We start from the raw sequence: 23,866 nt of genomic DNA on the forward strand, positions 1-23,866 counted from the left end.
CACTCCTAGGTATATACCTAAAAGAAACGAAAATAGGTCCTCAAACAAATACTTGTATACAAACATTCATACCAACACTAACCACAACAGCCAAAAGGTAGAAACAACCCAAATAGCCATCAATGGATGAATGACTAAATAAAATGAGATTTATTCAAGACAATGAGGTATTTTTAGCCATAGAAAATAAAGAATTATTGACACGTGCTCACATGGATGCACCTCAAAAACATCAGGCTAAGTGAATGCAAAGGGAAACATTTTTTTCCTTTTTTTTTTTTTGGATACATCTTTTTCTATTAAAAAATCATCCATACCCACTAACACACAACTAAAAGCAATATATTATAGCAAGAAAAGGAACATTCAAATTAAAGCCAGGATCCTGGGTTTTAATCCAGTCTGCCTGTCACAGAAGTGAGGAAAACAATTTAACTCCTCTAGGCCTCAGTTTCCTTCACTATAAAATGAGATGCACTCCCAGTAATAAAAACAATAATTTAAAAAATGACAGCAATACACATACAATAACATTTATGAGCATTTACAGTAAGCCAGGCAGTGTTCTTTTCCAAGTTAACATTAACAATTTAAATATGATAAGGGTTATTAACATGTTTTTCACACAACCCTGTGAAACTGGGCCTATTATTATCCCCACTTTAAAGGTGAGGAAACTGAGACACAAGAAGGATTAAGTAGAAGAGCCATGCAGTCTGGCTCCACAGCCCATTTTCTTAATGACCACTCTATACTTGATCTCTAAGACCTTTCCAGTTCTAAAATTCTGGGTCCATGGACATTTAAGGCAACTTAAGAACATTATTAAACCCTTCTGCTTCAGCCACCACTTAGCAATTAACATTCTTAAAATATGCTAAGAGCCTTGTTCTGAATGACATCTAACTTCACCAGATGTGTGATCCTGAAAGACCTCTGAGGAAGGATTATAATGGAAAGAAATGGCTCATTTGTATCTGGTTATCTGTGTGAGATACTGCCAAGTGCCAAAGAGCCCAGAGGAGATTTACATGTCACTCAAAATTCTTCTAAAGCCAGGCGTAACAATGCTTTTTCAAGGAAGGGAATAGGCACCAGGCTGGGTGAGTGCCTATTAAATTGTTCAAGAAAACAGATGATTAATTTCACATACTCAGTGAGCAGGAGTAATTCCAGGCAGATGATCAGGTGTGTTTCTAGATCAGTGGTCAACAAACTTTCATGTCAATGGCCAAATAGTAAATATTTCAGGCTTTGCCAGCTACATGTCATCTCTGTGACATATTCTTTGTTTTCTGCTTCAAATTCTTCGCAAATGTAAAAACCATTCTTGGCTCATAAGTCATACAAAACAACCATGTGCTAGACTACAGTTTGCTTACCCCTGTAGTAGACCATTGGACAAGTCACCTTTTGAAGTATGTTACTATACATTTTGAGAGTTTTTAGTGACTATCACAGTCACAACACTGTCCTTAACTTTATTAGAATTATAAGTTATACTGAAATAATCCATTTGACAGGATAATTGATTATGAAGCAACGAGTATTAATCACATACTTATTTATTTCAGTGCTTACCGAATACCTAATACATACAAGGTGTCAAGCAATTGCTACCATCCCTATAAAAGTATATAACCCAGTATACTATGATGTATACAACCCAGTTAAGGTTCTAAGTGAAGTTAAAACTTCAACGTGCCATAGGAAAAGTTACAAAAGAAATAGCTGCAGGGGTTCTGATGTGGTAAAAATTCCATCTAGAAGGAGCAGGAACATCGAAGGTTTTAGGGGTGGCAGTAATTGAGATGGACTGTGAAGTATTAAAAAGCTGAATGGCAGTGAAGGAAAGTCCTACAGAGTCTGAACTCTTGTAGCCAAAGCATGACAGTGGGGAAAACACAAGCTGCATGTTGAGAAAATAAAGCAGTGGTCCAATTTGTTCAGCTTCCATGATGTGGAAGTTACCTGGAACCCCAGAAAGAAAAATAATGGGAAACAGGGCTGAATAAGTAGCTTGGGATGGCCAGAGTAGAGAAAGCCTTGAATGCCATGCTAAAAAGCAGAGATAATCTCCAGGAAATAAGGACTCATGAGAGGTTTTTGAATGTATAGCATAAGATCAGAGGTGCATTTAAGGAAAGCTATTCTGATAATGACAAACATGACGCATTGGAGAAAACAAAATGTCCAAACACCAGTTGGCAGGGTATTCCAAAAATCCACATGTACTAGGGATAATGAGAGATCAAACACTAAAAGAAAGAAATAAAAGCACAAGTAGAGTATCATACGTACTACTGACTGAATTTAGGCTGATGGAAAGAAGGGAAAAAACAAGTCAGAGATTAGATACATCTAACAGACAATGAGAAGTCACCCTACAAAACCTTTAAGCAAAGGAATAAAAAATGAAAGTATGCCTTAGGAAGATTAATCAGGTGGTGGTGAATAACACAGGGTGGATACAAAAAAACTATAGAGTCCACAGGCCCACTGGAAAACTACTACAGTAATCCAGCCTCAAGGGGGTGCCGGTCTGAGCTTGGATCATGCATGGCAACAGAGATGGAAAAGTAGCCGTGGATAGGAGTTATTTCAAAGGACTCAAAAGAGTCTAGTGGCGAACTGTACAGAGTAGATAAAAGAAAGAAATCAATCAAGTCTAACTGCAATACTGGAGCCATAAATAAACGGGGAAATATTTTTTAAAAGATGCGGCAAATTGGAAAGAATAGAAAGCCTGGAGAGAAAAATGAAGAATTCCATTTAAAATATAATAATTTGCAAATGACAGATGTCTATGCAGAAATGGTGAGAAACTATTTAAACCTACAGAACTAGAATTTTGAGTAATAAGCCTTACAGATGATGACAACCAGCTAGTGTATCCCATTAGAATGTTTAATGATCTGCTACTACAGAAGCTTCACTTACTCATTCAACAAATATTTATTGTATTACTACTGTATGCCAGGCACAGTGCTAAGCGCTAGGAATAAATTAGTAATGAAGACAGACACTGTCCCTGCCCTTACGTAGCTTACAGTCTAGTAAGAAAGAGAGATGAGCAAATGGACAATCAGAATATATCCAGGTAAGGGTCAGTGATGAGGAAAATGAAATCCGAGGTGCCATGGGAGCATATACCCCAGGCCAGATTTAGGGGTACATCATGGAAAGCCTTTCTATAGAAATATAATCTAAGTTATGAGTGGCAATGCTTAGAAATCAGGAACCAGATCATACAGTAAGACTTTATAAGTCAGTAATTACTCTGAAATAATTTAAATAAAAGAGGGACATGACCAGCATTTTCGAAAGATAAATCTGGCTACAATGCAAGAAGTATGAAAGTTGATATTTAGCAGATACCATAAATAGTCATTCAAGAAAAAAGAGGGAGGGATCCGGGCTGATTCCTCTGTTCTGACTTGAGACAGTACATGGATAGCAGTACCATTCAATAAACTAAGGAACACAAGAGGAAGAAGTTTTTCAAGAAGGAGAGGGGAACTGAGCTCAGTTTGGGACTTGTAGAGCAAACATGTTTCTGAAACATCCAAGCAATTTGATACTAGACTGGATATATGGAAATACAGAGTGGATGTGTGGACTTGGATTATTTCTGAATGCAAAAATAACGTGTTCAAGAGAAGACAAAGGCCAAGTGGAAGCTTGAGGAAAACAGCTTAAAGACTCCACCAAAAGCTTTCCCTACCAGAACTGACAGTGTTCTAAATGTTATTCGTAAAACTATTAAGTGAGCTCTGCAAATAATCCCTTTTCTACTTACTTAGGTAGAGTAAGAAATTATGATTGGCAAGGGAAAAAAAAACAATGGTTCATTCTACTACCTGAGCATATTTTCAGCTTTGCAGTGGCAGTATCATAGCCAATAAGGTTTATCAGAGGTGTAATTATTGCTAATTGAGCATATTTTCAGATGCAATCAGTATCTATCTTAAAATACAGTATTTATTTGTACAACTTGTCTTAAAATGGCTACCTGAAAGATCAACAGCCAGCTTGTGTTTCTATGTGTATAGTCCGTTTGGACCTTAATACACTTTTAATTGCCAGTCAAGTTTAAACTGAAAAAAATTGTGCAAGTATCTCTGTTGAGCACCTTCAAACATCTGGTACCTTCTGCCTCTGAGCTCTGAGGAAGCCAAGAAGCCGAGCTTTTAGGAGGAAAGGCAAGACCTCTTCTTAAAAACTAAACCAGAACTGAATATTTATTCCTCTAGACTAGGTCTAAGGTTTGAGATCACAGAAGTTCTCTGCCTCAAAATAGTGAGAAGCAATGAGAAATAAGAACAATACTGATAAGGATGCCTGGGTGACTCAGTGGTTGAGTGTCTGCCTTTGGCTCAAGTCATGGTCCCAAGGTCCTGGGATCCAGTCCTGCATCAGGCTTTCCGCAGGGAATCTGCTTCTCCCTCTGCCTATGTCTCTGCCTCTCTCATTGTCTCTTGTGAACGAATGGATAAAATCTTTGGGGGGGGGGGGGGAGGAGGAAGAAGTACTGTTAAGCAAAGGTATATAGATCGTAAAACTAAAATCAATTCCTTCTTTTAATTCAATATGGTAAAGAAATCCTTGTTCATATTTTAAACTACCCTCAAAAAAGCATTACAATCAGAGTCACACAGTGCAAGTATGAAGTGGACTTACGTGCCATCAATGCTATTCCATGACTAGAAGAAATATACCTGAAAGTCTATTTTTGAGTAGAGATAGGAATGGTGTGATCCTAGTAGATGGAGTTCACTTGCGGGAAAATATTTACTAAGGAAGTCTATGTTAAATCCTGAGACTCACAAAAGTAAGACACAACTTCAGTAGAAAGGAGCTTATGCCCAGAAGAAGAGAAAAGATGCATACTCAAAGTACTGTATGTGTGAGAGGAGAAGAGAAGGCTGTAGCGGCATCACACTGATGAACATTAGTGGAGACAGGGAGAAGGGAGACAGGATTCCCAGCTTTGTGGAACAATTTAAACTGAAACTGACTGGGATCCCTGGGTGGTGCAGCGGTTTGGCGCCTGCCTTTGGCCCAGGGCGCGATCCTGGAGACCCGGGATCGAATCCCACATCGGGCTCCCGGTGCATGGAGCCTGCTTCTCCCTCGGCCTGTGTCTCTGTCTCTGTCTCTCTCTCTCTCTCTCTCTCTCTGTGACTATCATAAATAAATAAAAATTGAAAAAAAAAAATACTTAAACTGAAACTGACTATCAGAGGCAGGAACAAAGGTTAAGCATGCCCTCACCACAAATCCAAAAGAGAATAGTAAAAACAAGTTTTCAAAATTTTAAACTCTCTGAATCCCCTAGTGAGGACAAGTCTGTAGCTCTGTTTCTGTTTACTTTTCAAGAATCCAAAACATCTATACAAAGAACCATGCCTGGCTTTGAGTTTTCCAGTATTGAAATTCTGAAAAGCTCAAAAATTGTGCTAAGAAGACAAGATCCTCCAAATTCGTAACAGGAAACGTGGCAATTTCCCAGATTATTTTCTGGCTTCAATGAAGAGAGAGAATGGGGACCACACTGTAGCAGGAGGATTTATAAATATGAATTACAGGATAAGATGATTTTCCAAACATCTGTCAGAAGTTAATTTGATCCAAGAGAAAAGGGGAAAAAAAGAAAAAGGACTCAAGAGAAGCCAAATATAGTGACTAATACGTGGAACTTTTGTAGACTTCAGTGGGTTTATGGCCTCATGGGCATTGCATGCCCACTCTACAAAAAAAATTCAGAGTCTGTACAATAATGCACTTCATATCATTCAGAGCACTTTCCGATGTACCCTCTCAATTAATTCTCACAATGCACATAGTGGTGATTTCTGCTTAAATAAATGCAAATACAGAGACCTAGTACTTTGAACAGGCTATATGAAGCGGGAAGAAACGCACAGATGGCATATAATGTAGTGGTTAAAAGAAAACACCTCTGAGTAAAGGAGACCTAGCTTTAAGTTGTCATGGTTCTGCTACTTCCTAACTATGTAATCTTGGGTTAGTAGTTTGTTTTTTTCTAGGGTACTTTACCTATAAAATGAGGATAATAACCACCTCATGGAGTTATTACACAAGATTAAATAAAAAACACGCAGGTAGCTAGTATAGCGTCTGACATGTAGTAGGTACTCAGTAAATGAAAATTGGCAATGGTAGCTTTCAAAAGCTATCTACCTGGTGTAAGTAACACTGTTACTAGGATATTACACCTGCTCAAATAATTCAGAAACGAAGTTTTATCCGGATTTAAACTAAGCTCAGAAATCTAGATGTTTTATAACAAAGCAGGCAGCTATTAGAAACAGCCCCTGAAGATTTCTTGTCTTTGTTTCTTACATTTTGCAATGAGGGAGTGGTGGTTAGCATAGGGAAAGCTGAATTGACTGTGGGTAGGAATGGCCTATTGTTATGATTTTCCAACTTTTGCTTGATGATGGAAGACCTGGACAACATTATACCACAATCCCTTTCCTTGTTGTTAAAACATAGGCTACTTGGGACACTTAATCCCTACTTCTGAATGTTCTGCTTGTGTATTGTGTGAGACATGCTTTGGAAATAAGTTAGTGTACACTAATTTGACTAGCAAGAGGAAATAGCCATCTTTTTAATTTCTCAGTTCTAATAAAGTTAACTAAATGGAAACATCTTAACTGAAATTGAAACTCAGATTTTCTATTTTTCAAGAGTATCATAACTTGAAAAATATAAAATCAGGAATTTTCATTTTTACAGGTTCTTTTAAAAAAAAGAAAAAATGTTTTATTTATTTATTCATGGGAGACACAGAGAGGGGTAGGGGGAGGGAAGGGAGGGCAGAGACATAGGCAGAGGGAGAATCAGGCTCCAAGCAGGAAGCCCGATGAGGAACTCAATCCCGGGATCACTCCCTGAGCCGAAGGCAGCCGCTCAATGGGTGAGCCACCCAGACATCCCTGTACAGGTTCTCAAAACAGATTCTGAAACTTGCTGTTATCCCTATATATATTTTTATATAAATTTATTTTTTATTGGTGTTCAATTTGCCAACATACAGAATAACACCCAGTGCTCATCCCATCAAGTGCCCCCCCCCAATGCCCGTCACCCCCACCCCCTGCCCACCTCCCCTTCCACCACCCCTAGTTCGTTTCCCAGAGTTAGGAGTCTCTCATGTTCTGTCTCCCTTTCTGATATTTCGCACTCATTTTTTCTCCTTTCCCCTTTATTCCCTATGTTTTTAATCTAGGCTCAGCTATGTACCTGAGATGATCAAGTTATATGACTGTGTTTGTGAAATTAATCACCAAATTGCTATTTCAATCTCCTAAAAATGTCATTTCAAAAAGATTTGATCCTTTTTACTGGATTCTACTCCTGCTTATTTTTTCCCCCATTAGAATGAGAAAGCATTGCCATCTACTGGACTTTGGAGATATTGCTGCTATAGCTTTTAGTCTGAGAAAAGAATTCTTAACAATCTAAGGCTTTTTACACTTTGTCAATAACATAGTAGTTAGGGTTATTATGACAGTATGAGTTATGTGAAAATTAAACTCCGGAGGGGTGCCTGGGTGGTTCAGTCAATTAACTGTCTGTCTTCAACTCAGGTCATGATCCAGGGTCCTGGGATCTAGCCCTAATCAGTCTCCCTGCTCAGCAGGGACTCTGCTTCTCCCTCTCTTCTCCCCTCAAGCTGTGCTCTTACTCACCTCTCTCACTCTTTCTCAAATGAATAAATAAATAAAATCTTTAAAAATAAAACCCCAGAAGTTGGGGCTAGGGGTAAAGCAGGATTAAGAAAGAGAAATACCATCCCTTCAAGATGTTTATTCTCAATTATCGCTATGATAGTCCCAAATACAGCATGCATTCACATACACTCATTAACAAATTTCTATTGAATACCTACTATAATATATGCTGTGCAAGGTACTATACAAGGGACATAATGTTAAAGAGGTAATCCCTCTTACCATAGGATTTAGAGCCTAATAAGTAGTTTCCATTTATTATTGAACTCTATTCATGTGTCAGGCTGTATACAATACATTATCACTTTTCATCCTCAATTTTTGATGAGGTAGAAATTGTTCTCTTTGTAAGAGGAGAAAGACTCAGAGATGCCTTAATTTGCTCAAGATCTCTCTCATAGGCAATTGCAGAAGTGCCTGGAATTAAACTCACCTCAATCTGACTCCAAAACCTTGTATTCTTAACCACTAGGAGTATATACTCAACCCAGGTAAGTTGTCAGCATCCTCCCAAAAACAAGGGTAGCTAACAAAAGGCAAGCCAGGCAAAAATAGTCTTACATGTCTATATAAAAGGCAAAACTCCTAAACTGAGATCTGAAAGGTTTCCAGCTTACTGATTAAGAAGCTAGCCTCTTACTCCTTATGCTCCCCCAAATATCATTCTAGCAGTTCAATCCACCCAAAAAAATCCCTCCCAGCCACCTAGCCTTATTCACCAAGTTGCATCCACTCCAACTTCAAGCCACAATAGTGTTCCTCTCTGTTCTCCATAGTCTCCAAACGTTAAAAAGAGCACCTCTTCCAAAGATGCTCTTCAGATTATTTAAGGTTCTGTTATAATTCACCTGTGTTATCTGCAAGACCTAAATAACTGACATCAAAAACTACTTTCAAACTAAACCCATCTGTAAACTGGAACTCTTCTGGAATATATACTGTTTTATCTCACCTAAAAAAAAAAAAATGTTTGTGAATCCATATTTAATACTTTTGTATCACAAAGTGCTTAGTTTAATAATGGACACATAGTAGTTACTTGATATTTATTAACAGGAAAAAATCATGAATGACTTTTGCAAATACAAACAGAAGACTTTCATCATTTATTCAATCTCTTCACCTGCATTGCTACTGAATAGCTATGAGTTAGTTCCCTGTTTATATGCCAAATAAATGCAATCTTACTACATAAAGTAAGAACATATCACTCTCTAATAATGTCAGCAGAGGTTGAACAAAGGATTCAAACCCAAAGCATATTTTAGTGAAAGATTTTCTGTGTTAAGTGGTTTCCAAACACGTCCTGGTAGAGAGACTAAACTCCTTGTCCTATATAATTGAGATTCACTAGGTTCCTAAAAACTCAATAGAAATGAGTAAAACCTTTTCAAGAAGCAGATGAACAAAGAGGCAAAAGTTCTGAGCAAATGAGTACTTTCAGCTTTCAGACCCACAGTGGCTGAAGTCACTTTAAGTAATATGAACAGAGGGATGATTAATAGCAACATAATCACCAGAAGTAATAATAACGGTGTTTCTGGTTACAATTAATATAAAACAAGAATGCTTAAGAACTGGTCAACAAAATTCTAGTCACTATTTATAGTGCTGCTCCAAAGTTTTCTTCCTTATTGCCCCACAAACTTGGCACTTTTTAGCATACATGCATTCTGAAAAAACAATCCTGTTCTCAATCTTGTTACTTTAGCATTTTATAAAAGCTTTTATGAAATATGTCCAACACATACAGGATAGCTTCAATTACTGTCATTACAAATATATCTGGACTTATTTCTACCACTTTACTACATGTTTTTGTTTACTGTTTGTTTTCTTTCCTCCCTCCTATTAGTTGACAAAGTTTTCTACTCTTTATAGTCCCTTTCTTTCCTCTGCTACTTAAAAATATATATTTTCTGGTTTCTAATCTACACTAGATACCTTTACATTTTTAACATGCATACGTAAACATAATTTTTTCTAACAAATTCTGAATTTGCTTATTGTCCTCCCAAAGAGATCAGTGACCTCAATGAGTCTTAACTTTTTACACACCCTCCCTCACCTCATTATTGATATCTAGAGCAGTGCTTCTCAAACACTCTGTGGCCAAGGACCAGAGGCTGTTCCCTCAACCCACTGTGAAATGATACTTTTATAAAATACAATAAAAAGCCACAATAATGTCAAATTGCTATAAAAGTTTTAAAACATTTACTCTCACTTTTTATACTTAGCTCACCACAGACTAGGGACAGTTGTTAGGTTTGCTCTGGTTCACAAACTATACTTTGAGTAACAATGGTCTAGTTTGTTTTTATACCTTAAAACTCAGAACTTATTAAGTTTTTGTTTACATGTTAGTTTGCTGTCAGTAGTTAATTGCATTCATTAACATTGCAACCAGTTTTATGTGTCTTGCTGTAACTTCCTGTTAATTCCCACATCTTCCCTTTGGGACCACTTCTCTATCTCCACTATTCAGTATAGATAAAGGGGCTATGGGCAGTAAATTCTCAATCTGTGTGTCTTTAAAATTGTCTCTCTTTCACTCTCGCTCTCAACTGAAAGTTTACTAGAAAAAGAACTATACATTTGGGATGCCTGAGTGGCTCAGTGGTTGAGTGTCTGCCTTTGGCTCAGGGCATGATCCCGGGGTTCTGGGATCGAGTGCCACATCAGGCTCCCTACATGGAGCTTGTTTCTTCCTCTCCCTGTGTGTGTCTCTGCCTCTCTCTCCGTGTCTCTCATGAATAAATAAATAAAACCTCAAAAAAAAAAAAAAAGAATTATACATTTAATAGTTAAGAGCACTTTGAGGATGATTTCTCCTGACACTGTTACTGATGCAAAGTCTGCTGTCAGTCTAATTTGTAGGTAATATTTCCATTCCCTGCTCACTTTAAATATTTCTCCTTTTAAAATTTTTTCTTAAATATCTTTAGTTTCTCTATGATGTCTTTTTTTTTTTTCCCAGCCTTCTTCTGTAATAGGGAGAATCCTATCTCAGCTTTGTGCTCATTTCATGTTCATTTCACCCAGAGGAGCACACCTTTCAAGGACTAGGCTTCTGCTTCTGCCTACTTCTTCGTGTTCCATTCCATTTCTGTTCCAGAGAGGTTTATTTTCTTGCTTTTTATTTCTTTGCTTTAGCAAGGTATGTCCCTTTAAATTTCTCAGATTTCACCAATCACTGGGGTTTTTGTTTGTTTGTTTGGGAGGGGGGGGTTGTTTTTTGGCTTTTTTTTTTTTTCTTTTAAACCAACCATTCCTTTTGTTTGGCCAGTGGAAGGTCTCAAAGTGCGCACTTACAAGGCTATCTTGACTGGAAACATTCTTTATGGCTTTCTTTAAAAACGAAAACTAATGCTTTTTAAGGTTCAAACTCTATGTCAGATGTTTATCTGAAAGCTGGCACAGTGGTAAGATAAGGCTGTGCTTCTAAATTTATAAAATTCACTAACTGCTAGAATAAAATATACCACTTATTACAATAATATATATTCAACAAACTTTTATTGACCATTTGGTCTTGAAATCCCAGCTCTGCTACTTAGTAGCTCCATAATCTTGAGAAAGTTACTTAACTTCTGTGTGCAGCCTTCCTCTTCTGTAAAGACAATTGTGAGGTTCAAGTGAGGTAAATTATGCAAACCACTTAGAATAGTACCTGTCATTATTATTAGCTCACTGAACATTAGCTGCCATTATTATTATTTATTATTATTATATTCAGGGGGAACACTCTGCACTCATGTTTCCATATAGGCAAAAGATGTCCCACTCCATTTCCCATGTCCTAAAAAGAACATTTCCAGCTTCTCTATGTTCTTCACCCATTCCTCTCCAGGATAGGCAGAGAGGACTTATCTGACTACTGAGGTTGGGAGATGAAACGGGGTATGATGGCATCAGTTCTTTCCAGGTTCCCTTCCGGTCAGAATAGCCTGCCTACAACACACATAAATTCTGCTTTTGGCTTGAAGGATTAGACTTTGTCCCAGTAAAGGGAAGATCCCAGTTTTGCTTATTTTCTTGTTTTTTTGAGGGGAAGTTTCAATTTGGGAGGAAGTATATACCAGCTTTCTTAGTTGTAGAATTTAAGCCATGTTTACCAATTAATTTATTAGTAATAAAGCCAATATTCTGATTTCCATTTATATATCACCTGTCTTATTTCTAAACTTTTTCCAAACTCGGGGGGAGAAGAAAAGGGTATTAGTCATTGGCTATCCAAAGCTCAATTACTGGGACGTCTGGGTGGCTCAGTGATTGAGCATCTGCCATTAGCTCAGGGTGTGATCCCACAGTCCTGGGATTGAGTTCTGCATCGGGCTCCCTACAGGGAACCTGCTTCTCCCTCTCCCTGTGTCTTTGCCTCTCTCTGTGTCTTTCATGAATAAATAAAATCTTTAAAAAATAAAAATAAACAAATAACAAAACCTCAATTACTAACAGTATTAGTACTGACTATGCAATCTTTTTTTTTTTTTTTAAGATTTTATTTATTTATTCATGAGAGACACAGGGTGGGGGGAAGGGGTAGAGACATAGACAGAGGGAGAACCAGGCTCCATGCAGGGAGCCCGACATGGGACTTGATCCCAGGTCCCCAGGATCAGGCCGAAGGCCGAAGGTGGCGCTAAACCGCTGAGCCACCTGGGCTGCCCAAGACTATGCAATCTCTTAAGGAGATTAAATAGAGTAACACATATAAACCTCTTCTTTTTTTTTTTTTTTAAGATTTTATTTATTCATGAGAGACACACAGAGAGGGGCGGAGTCACAGGCAGAGGAAGAAGCAGGCTTCCTGCAAGGAGCCCGATGCAGTACTTGATCCCGGATCTCGGGGATCACACCTTGAGCTGAAGGCAGACGCTCAACTGCTGAGCCACCCAGGCGTCCCCAAATATAAAGCTCTTAAAAGTGTTTGAGACACAGTAACATTCAATAAATATTTGCTTTAATATTATGTACCCGATATTGTGCTAGATGGTGAGCTAGTCACCAGTTGCAAGAGGAACTTAATCCCTCAGCAGAGTCTTGGATGGTTAACCCTATAACTGGGGCACTGCAACAAAAAGAGTAGCAATCCCATAATTCTCTCATTAAATCAAGCATCTTTACTAAGCAAATACAATGTCTCAAGAACTGTGAGAGGTACTGGGAATTCAAAATTACATATACAAATCTGTCCTTAAGATGCTTACAGGTTAGAGGATCTATCCAACAAAGGAAGAAAGAGTTATAAAGTAGTAGTTCTTATGTCAAAGGTATACACAGTGTTGACAAACTTTAGGAACTCAAAATATAAGGGCTTCAAATAAATTTTAAAAAGCTACTCAGAAGTTTGAACTCAATTTAATGAAGTCACCCAGAATACCTTCAATTTTGCCAAATCCAATGGGCAATTTTCAGTCTTCATCTTATTTGACCACTCCCTCCCCTTAAAAGCCAAAAACCAACCCCCCAAAAAACCTCTTTTTCTTCGGCCTCTGAGATCCTATGAGATTCCCCACTCTTTTCCTTATACATCTCTCATCACTTTTTCTCAGGCAACTTTTCCAAAGCCTCCTCCTTTATTTAGCCCTTAACAGCTGGAGGTCCTCAAGGCATAGTTATCAAACCCCCCTTTTTTTTCTCACTGTCCAGCTTGTCCCTAGTCTGAACTTACCATTTCAGTGACCATGTGCCATTGCCCCCCACCCTCCACATTTATAACTCTAATTCCCCTGAACTCCATCTGCACATGGATATCTTGAAGGCATCTCAAAATCCGTCTGATCAAATCTCAGCTCTCAATCTGCCTCCACCAAACCTGGTCTTCCCTCAGTGTCCTTAGTTCTCCCAGTGCCTGGAACACTTATCCATCCCATTATTTTACCCAAGCCAGGAACCCAAAAGTCATCCTCAACACCTTCTTTTTCCTTATACCCTAAATTCAAAGCATAGCAGGTCCTAAAGATTTTTACCTCCTAAAACTTTCCTAATCCATCTTCTCTCTATTCTGCTATAACACTGTTCCAAAGTATTTCAAAGTATCCAGATAGCATCTCTTACCTGATATACTACACAATCCTCCTTTCTGTCTTTCCACATGTATTCTTACTTCTTCTACAGTCTTTAACACAGACAGAGCGAAATTGTTAAAACACAAATCAAATTATATCTCTGCCATGCTAAAAAAATCCTTCAACACAATTCACTGCTCTTAGGATAAAATCCTTTAAAAGATTCTATATGATGTGGCCCCTGCCTTCCTGTCCAGCCTCATCTGATATCACTCCTCCTTATCACTCTGACCTTCCTTTAATCCCTAAAACCCACCATGTGCCCTTCCACTTCATGGCCTTCGAACATCCCAACCTCCTCTGCTGGAAGGCTCTCCCATTCAGCCCCCACTCTCTGTACCTGGTTCATTTCCACTTATCCTTGGATTATAGTCTTAAAAGCCTAGTTCTCCAAAAGGTCTTTCTTGAGTCCCTACAGTGTAAGTAAGGCCCTTATTGCATGCTTTTATAGCACTTTTTGCATGCTTTTATAGCACATGTTAGGTTACTTTACCAGTGTTTGTCTCCTCCACGCACTCCTGCTGGAAAATATCCATTTGCTTACCAAAATACCTTTAGCACTTACAGAGAGGGCACAATAGCTGACATACAGCAGGTACTCAATAAATAGCTGCTGAATGAATGGAGCATTCCAGCAACAGAATTTCACACAATGAAGAATTATGAAACAATGTGGTCACTAAGAGCAAGTAGTGTAGAAAACTCACCTCACTGGTTTGTGGCTGGTATTAAGTGGGATAAAGAACATAAATCACCTGGCACAGTAACACAGATAGTAGGTACTTAGTAAATATGAATTACCTTCTCTTTCCTTTCTCTAACTGCTTTTAGCTATAGAGACAGCACTGACTATAATAACACTGTACTCACAGTTTCTTAAATTTACTGAAAGTGTAAAAGGTATCTGAAACATTTAATAAAATTGTATTGTACTTAATCAAAATTCACCATTCTGTTCTAATCCTCCAAAGAATTACACAGAATAAGAGCAAACAGCCCGATTTCCTCATAGGTAAATTAATCATCTGAATTTAGAAAAGATAAACTGGGGTGGTTACAAAATGAATATTCACTTTAAAAAGCATTCATTCACCCTAAGCTACACTAAACAAACTTAGAATGATACTTAAAGGAAGATTCTATTTACACATAGCTTTTTTACATACTATATGTCAAAGCACAGCTACACTAAACAAAATTCACAGCACTAGGAAAATCCTCTTACCTTATGTTCAAACGGAGCACCATAGTAGCCATCATTCAACCCAAAAATTATTTCATTTTGGTTGCGGGCATGAATCTAAGAAAGAAGAAAAACACACTATCAGTTCTTCTCATTCCAATTAAGTTTTAATATGATTAGAGCATGACACTTACAAGACCTACTTCAATGCTGAGAAATAGGCTGACTAATCTAACAAGCCAGCTAAAAACATATCATTTGTCCTAAGACCAGGTAATCAAATGAGAGCTTCCTGCTTTAGTCAAAGGGCTCACAAAATCATCACATGAGATTACAGGCATGATCATTCACATATATTTTCTATAAATACTTCTTTTTTTTTTAATTTTTTTTTTAATTTTTATTTATTTATGATAGTCACAGAGAGAGAGAGAAAGAGAGGCAGAGACATAGGCAGAGGGAGAAGCAGGCTCCATGCACCAGGAGCCTGATGTGGGATTCGATCCCGGGTCTCCAGGATCGCGCCCTGGGCCAAAGGCAGGCGCCAAACCGCTGCGCCACCCAGGGATCCCTATAAATACTTCTTGAGATTGCTATGGAAAGGCTACTTCTGAAATACAAATGATTCAAATGTATAGTATAGACATACTATACATTCTGTGATCTCAAAGAAAACACAATCCACTTAGTCTGTAAAAGTCCTTAAAAAACCATGAAGTCCTAGAAAAAACATAAAACATTAATATTATTTTCTATTTTCAAAAAGGCAGTTTAAAGATAGTATCTAAATTGCATCATTACTCTGGACTCTAGTTTCCTCAATTAAAATTAATGAATTTGTTTATGCTCTGTGATACCATACTTCTGTGCCTACCCCCAATTCCCCTGGCTAAATCCAACATATCCAAATTTCACTCAAGATTATCAATCAATTTAACCTGATATCTGCAAAACATTCCATTCAATGACAATAGAATACACATCACATGTACAGGAAACATTCACCAAAAAGAGATTCTATATTCTAGGCCATAAAATAAATCTCAAAAAAAAGCTTAAATGACTGAAATCAAACAAACTATTTTCTCTAAACTCAAAAGAGTTCAATCAAAAATCAACAAAAGAAGGATCCCTGGAAAATCCACATATGTTTGAAAATTAAACACTATATCTCTAAATAACCCCTGGGTTACGAAGAAATAAAAGGGAAATTAGAAAATATTTTGAATTGAATGAAAATGAATATACATCACCAAAGTTTGTGAGTCACAGTTAAAGGAAGGCTTAGGGGAAAATTTAGTAAATGCTTACTTTAGAAAAGAGAAGTCTCCAAACAGTAATGCAAAATCCTACCTTAAACTAGTAAAGAGGAACAAAGTAAACCCAAAGCAAGCAAAAGAAAGAAAATTATAAGGATAAAATCAGAAATCAGTGAGACTGAAAACAATAACAATAAACAATGAAACCAAAAACTAGTTCTTTGAAAACCTACAAAAATGGATAAATCTCTAGGCAGAGTGATCAAGAGAAGAAAGAGATGAGACAGAAATTACCAATAGCAAGAATGACAGAGGAAAGGATCATTATGTAGCCTATATACATTACAAGGATATAAAGTATAGTAATACTGTGGAAACTTTTATGCTTATAAATTTGAAATCTTAGGTGAAACTAACAAATTCTTTGGAAGACAAACTATCAAAGCTCACATAAGAAGATAGATAATCTAAATATAGCCCCATATCAAATAAAGTAACAAGTCAGGCTTTTAAACTTTCCCACAGGGAAATCTTAACACCCACATGGGTTCACTGAAGAATTCTGTCAAACATTTGTGGAATAATAGCAATTTTACACAAATTCCTCCAGAAAACAGAAGAGTAAAGGCTTCCCAATCCATTTTACAAGACCAGCATTACTCTCATACTAAATTGGACAAGGATGGCTCAGCGGTTCAGCAGCTGCCCTTGGCTCAGGGTGCGATCCCAAAGTCCTGGGATTGAGTCCTGAGTCCCACATCAGGCTCCCCATACAGAGCCTGCTTCTCCCTATGCCTGTGTCTCTGCCTCTCTCTCTCTCTCTCATGAATAAATAAATAAGGCCTTTTAAAAAAAATAAATAAATAAATTGGACAAGGACAATACAAGAGAAGTACAAGAGAAGTATCTCCCATGGATACAGATGAAAGAAATCTTAATAAAATACTCACAAATGTATTTCCATATGAAAGGAAATTTCCTCAACCTGATAAAGTGTCTACAAAATTTATAGCTAATATTATACTTAATAATGAAAGACTGAATAGTTTTACACAGCATCAGTAAAAAAAAACAAAGTTGCCCAATCTACTCATTTCTATTCAACATTGTACTGAGGTCTTCACCAATGAAACGACAAGAAAAAAAGACATATTCATTAGGAAGAAATTAAACCATCTATTCAGAGACATGATTCCCTACATAGCAATTTACAAAAGGAGTCTACCAAAAAACTACTAGATCTAATAAATGAGTTTAACAAAGTCACAGAATACACGTTCAATACAGAGATGTTTCTATTATACTAGCTACAATAATTGGAAATAGAAATATTTTTAAATAGCATTTAAACTAGCATAAAAAAACATAGAATCCACAAGTCCAAATCTAACAAAATATGTGCAAGATCTGTATAGTGAAAAGTACCAAATGCTGATGAGTGAAATCAAAGATTTTCACAAATGGAGAAATATATCATGTCCACAGACTGAAACATCTGATACTAGTAAGATGTCAACTCTCCCCAAATTTTCTTAGATTTTTGTAGAATTCACAAATTAATTAAATCTAGAATGTATATTTAAAGGCAAGAGATCTAGAATAGCCAGAACAATTCTGAAAACAAGATCAAAGTTGAAGGATTGACATTATCTGTATTCATGAGGTGTAAAACTACAGTATTCAAGACAATGTGGTATTGGAATAAAGACAGACCTGTCGATCAATGAAATAGAAGAGAGTCCAGAAACAGACTCCCACAAATTATTTTTTAAAAACTGATTTTCAACAAAGATAACAAGGTAATTCAATGGAGAAATAACAGCTCTAACAACAGAGTGCAGAGACAAATGTTAACCAATCTGCAAAACAATGTGCCTTATACCTTAAATATAAGTTAATCCAAAATTATCATAGACATAAACATAAAGCCTAATACTATAAAACTCCACGAGGAAAAAACCCCATGGAAAAAAATCTGTGTGACCTATGATTAGGCAAAGATGTCTTAGATAAGACACAAAGAGCATGAAACATAAAAGAAAAAACAATATAGTGGACTTTATCAATACTGATAAACTTCGATCATTTAAATGACACTTAAACAAAAGGACAAGCCACAGACTGGCAGAAAATAACTATCTTATAAAGAACTGACTCCTATCTAGAATACATACAGAAATTTTACAACCCAATAATGAGAATTCAAACAGCCAATAAAAAGTAGGCAAAAGATCTAAATAAACATTTCACCAAAAAAGGGGTGAGAGAAAGAATGATGACAAATAAACATTTTTTGTATTGCTCAACATGACTTAATCACTAGAGAAGTTCAAATTAAAATCACAAGATTCTACAAGATTCTAATGAAACAGCAGAAAGAGAAACTAAGAAAACCATTTCATTTACACCCAAAATAATAAGATACCTAGGAAACAATCTAAAGAGGTGAAGAACCTGTATTCTGAAAACTATAAAACACTATTAAGGGGCACCTGGGTGGCTCAGTGGTTGAGCATCTGCCTTTGGCTCAGGTTGTGATCCTAGGGTCCTGGGATCAAGTGCCACATCAGGCTCCCTGTGGAGAGCCTGCTTCTCCCTCTACCTATGTCTCTGCCTCTCTCTGTGTGTCTCTCATGAATAAATAAATAAAATCTTTAAAAAAGAAAACTGATGAAAGAAATTGAAGACACAAAGAAATGGAAAGACATTCCAAATTCCATGCTCATGGATTGGAAGAACAAATGTTGTTAAAACGTCTATACTATTCAAAGCAATCTACATTTTTTTTTAAGATTTTATTTATTTATTCATGAGAGACACAGAGAGAAAGAGAGAGAGTGAGAGAGGCAGACCCACAGGCAGAGGGAGAAGCAGGCTCCATGCAAGGAGACTGACGTGGGACTCGATCCCAGGACTCCACAATCACGCCCTGGGCTGAAGGCAGGCGCTAAACCGCTGAGCCACCCAGGGATCCCCACAATCTACATTTTTAATGCAATCCCTGTCAAAATACCAAAAGTATTTTTAACAGAAAACCTAAAATTTGTATGGAACCACAAAAGACTGAATAGCTAAAGCAATTCAAGCAAGCTTTTCAGGAAAAGAAAAGCAAATCTGGAAGCATCATAATCCTGGACTTTACATTATATTACAAAGCCGTATATTTAAAACAGTATAGTACTGGCACAAAAAAAGACACATAGATCAATGGAACAGAATAGAATATCTAGAAATAAACCCACAATTATATGGTCAATTAATCTTCAACAAAGCAGGAAAGAACATCCAATGGGGAAAGACAGTATCTTCAGCAAATGGTGTAAGGAAAACTAGACATGAACATGCAAAAGAATGAAATTGGACTTTCTTATACCATACATAAAAATAAATTCAAAATGGATTAAAGACCTAAATTTGAGACCTGAAACCATAAAAATCCTAGAAAAGAGTACAGGCAGTAATTTCTCTGATATTGGCTCTAACAACTTTTCTTTACATAGATCCCCTGAGACAAGGAAAACAAAAACAAAAATAAACTATTGGGACTATATCAAAATAAAAAGTTTCTGCACAGCAAAAAAAAAAAAAAAAAAAAAAAAAAATCAACAAAAGTAAAAGGCAACCTATAAAATGGGAGAAGATATTTACAAATGACATATCCAATAAAGGATTGGTATCCAAAATATATAAAGAATTTATAAAACTCAATACCCAAAAAGCAAATAATCCAATTAAAAGATGGACAGAAGACATGAATAGACATTTCTCCAAAGACATACAAATGGCCAACAGTTACAAGAAAAGATGCTCATCATCACTTACCATCAGGGAAATATAAACAAAAACTACAATGAGATATCACCTCACACTTGTTCAGAATGGCTAAAATCAACAACACAAGAAATAACAGGTGTTGGCAAGGACGTGGAGAAAAAGGAACACTTGTGCACTGTAGGTGGGATGCAAACTAGTGTAGCCACTGTGGAAAACAGTATTGAGTTTCATCAAAAGGTTAAAAATAGAACTACCCTGTGATCTAGCAATTGCACTATCAAATATTTACCCAAATAATACAAAAACACTAATTCAAAAGGATATATGCATCCCTGTGCTTAGAGCAGATTTATTTACAATGATCAAGATATGGAAGCAGCTAAAGTGTCCATTGACTGATAAATATATATATATACACATATGTATCAGCTGTAAAAAAAAAAAAAAGAATGAAATCTTGCCACTTGCAATGATAGGGATGGAGCTAGAAAATATAATGCTAAGTGAAATCAATGAGAAAAAGACAAATACCATATGATTTCACTCATTTGGAGAATTTAAGAAATGAAACAAACGAGCAAAGCAGGGGAAAGAAAGAGACAAACCAAGAAACAGACTCTTAGCTATAGAGAAAAAAATTGGTGGTTACCAGAGGAAAGTGGGGGATGGGTGAAATAGGTGATGGGGATTAAGGAGTGCACTTGTCATGATGAACACTGAGTAATTAAAACTAAAACTTAAAAAAAATCACAATAAGATACTACTTCAAATCCGTTGGAATGGCTAAAACCCACCAGAATGGAAAACAATTTGGGAGCTTCTTATAAATTTCAACATGCACTTTCCACTAGACCCAGAAATTCCACTTCTATGTATTTACTCAAAGGAAGTGACAACAAATGTCAACGTAAAGACTTATATTTAAATATTCACAGCAGCATTATTCATTGTGATGGTTACTAGACTTAATATATTTGTCAAACCCACTGAACTGCATACCTTAAAAGGGTGCATTTCACTGTATATACATTACACCTCAACAAACCTGACTTATAAAAAAAAATTCATTCAAAAGTCAGCCCTCCCTGACTCTATCCACGCTTGTCTAAATAACTCTTCCATACACTCATCCAAATTATATTACAAAGCTACAGTAATCAAAACAGGATGGTACTATGCAGGTATTCATCAATCATCAGTTTACCAAGTCTAAGGATCTTGTCTTACCCATCTCTGGATCCTTAACAGTAAGAATAATGCCTGGTAGAAAGTAAATGATCTATCACTGAACCTAAGTAATTCTGGCTATTTTCCTGATACATCTTAGTCTTGCTTTCCTCTGAAAATTTGTAATTCTATTTTATCTGATTTTCTAGTAGCATGTTACTTGTTATACCTATTTCGTAGGTGAGTTTTGACTTTCTATAATGATATTAAGTTTCTAACTGGCTTAAAAAACAAGTTTTCTATTTCTTTTGTTCTCCATTATACCGACATAACCAGCTTTATAAGAAGACACCCGAAAGCTGACTCTCTCAAGTTAGGACAGGTTCAACATAAACACAGGTGAGTATTCCAAGAAGATCACTACCTAAGGAATATGTGGGTTGAAAAGCACGAAGGCCACCTTCTTTGGCTCAAAACTCCCCTACCAGACTATACAGTCAATACAACTCTAACATTAAGAAGCATCATCCTCCATGAAATGTAGGTACTTTCAGAAGAAAGACAAGTGCTCGATACCATCGTCTATCCACAGCCAACTATGGTATGTGGGAAGACAGAGTATACACCTCACTGCAAGGTTCTAACTGGCCAGTAAAAGGCAACAAGTATCTCATACTGAAAGAGAGGAGAAAGGCCCTAAGCCAAAAGTCATTATTTTATAAATTTTCACTGAGACCAGTCCTAGAACAGAGGGAAAAATATAAAAACAAAAAAGATTATAGAGTGGTTAGAATTTAGTTATAGAAAATATCTATTATATGCATTCTTCTGGTCACTATAGGAGGACACAAAATAAAGTATATGGTAAGCAAAATGAGAATAGAGGGATTTTTTAATGTGAAAGAAAAATATGTAGAATTAAATAGTTTCTTTAAAAGAAAGAAAGCAAAAAAAAAAAAGCAAAAAAATAAAAATAAAAGAAAGCAAAAAAAAAGGCAGAAAGAAAGAAAGAAAGGAAGGAAGGAAGGAAGGAAGGAAGGAAGGAAGGAAGGAAGGAAGGAAGGAAGGAAGGAAGGAAGGAAGGAAGGGAACCTGAGTGGCTCAGTTGGTTAAGCGTCCAACTGCTGATTTCAGCTCAGGTAATTCCAGGGTCATGAAATTGAGCTTCAGGCTCTGCACTTAAGATTCTCTCTCTCTCTCTCAATCTCTCTCTTTCCCCCCAGGTCCCTCCCACCCCCACCACCATTCACATGAACACATATACTCTAAATAAATAAACAAATGAATGAATGAATGAATGAATGAATGAATGAATAAATAAACAAACCAGAAAGTCTATATTGAGTAAATATTAAGAAACATCAAGGATATTTATAGATATGACTAATATTTCGGAGTTACCATTAACAGTAGTCCCACAGGTATCACAAATAGACAAAGCATCATTCCAAGATTGTTGGGTGGTTACCAAGAACTACATGTTATATATCAGTGTGGTACAGCACAAAGAATGAATTTGTAAGTCAGCCAGGCCTGGATTTAAAACCTAGCTCCAGGGGCGCTGGCTGGCTCAGTCAATTGAGCATCTGTCTTTGGCTCAGATCATGATCAAAGGGTCCTGGGATCAAGCCTGCATTGGGATCCCTGCTCAGCTGAGAACCTGCTTCTCACTCTCCCTCTGCCCCTCCCCTGGCTCATGCTCTTTCTCGCTTTCACTCTCTCTCTCTCTCTCTCTCTCTCAAATAAATAAAATCTCATTTAGTAAATAAATTAAAAAAAAAAAATCCTAACTCTACCTACCAGTGTGATCTGAATTTTCCCATCTGGAAAATAAGGGCACTAATACCAACCTTCACAAGGCTGGTATAAATATTAAGTGTAATAACCTACGTCAGAGGATGGTAAGAAGGTTTCATATCATAAGCAATCCTGATATATTGCTAGCTGCATCCCAGAACACTGTGTCCAAAGGGATTACGGAGCTACTTATCAGCTCAGCTAGAAGAGTCTTATGATCCAATAACTACCTCACTCATAGGGGCTTAGGAGTGCTATACAAGCTAGGGATTTGTCAGCCCTGTACTCAATAAACAGTAGCTCTCCTTCTTCCCAAAATAATCCAACTCTACGGGTCATAAAAGTATGTTCTATATTTGCAACTTCATTTTTAGATTCTATGAGGGAATAACCAATAAAACAGAAGAAGTACAATGAAATGGGAAAGCATATTCTTTCCTGAAAAAAAAAAAATCTTCTTAAATTAGAAGCTTAGGGTGCTTCTTCGTAAGTTTCTTCTATTAAAAATTATTTTCTAAACTTGGCAATGACTCAAAGTTTCTACAATTAAATAAATAATCATAAAAGTTCTCTCTCTATAATCGGAAATGTAGAATCTGAAGAATCTACAGAAAGGTTAGATAGGTTAATTTAGAGAAGACAAATACTCAAAACTATAGTCTAAAAATTACCTGCTGACCCAAATATTTCAGCCCATCCAAACAGACTTTCCATTCAATCAAAAGCTGGTAAATGTCCTCCTTTCCACCCCATATCTTCACCACGAAACAAGACACGGATGTATCAAGACGGTCCGGGATTATTCCAAAATCGAGACTCCGCCACGTTGGATTCTGTTGATGGAAAGGA

General features: G+C 36.8%; 1 protein-coding gene across 6 annotated transcripts in view; it reads right to left on the reverse strand.

The window, feature by feature from the left end:
* The window catches only part of UVRAG (UV radiation resistance associated), a 313,277-nt gene that overhangs the window by 237,527 nt on the left and 51,884 nt on the right, over positions 1–23,866 (reverse strand). For all 6 annotated transcript variants that reach the window (XR_005375642.1, XR_005375643.1, XM_038568582.1 and 3 more), the window contains exons 4-5: positions 23,689–23,850; positions 15,063–15,137 (exon numbers count right to left, since the gene is read on the reverse strand). Coding sequence is in view for 4 of the 6 variants with exons in the window: in XM_038568582.1 (XP_038424510.1) it covers positions 15,063–15,137; positions 23,689–23,850 (237 nt within the window). In the remaining 2 variants the exon portion in view is untranslated. The remainder of the gene's footprint in view (positions 1–15,062; positions 15,138–23,688; positions 23,851–23,866) is intronic.

Source organism: Canis lupus, chromosome 21 (genome assembly GCF_011100685.1).
Source record: "Canis lupus familiaris isolate Mischka breed German Shepherd chromosome 21, alternate assembly UU_Cfam_GSD_1.0, whole genome shotgun sequence".
NCBI classification, from domain to species: domain Eukaryota; kingdom Metazoa; phylum Chordata; class Mammalia; order Carnivora; family Canidae; genus Canis; species Canis lupus.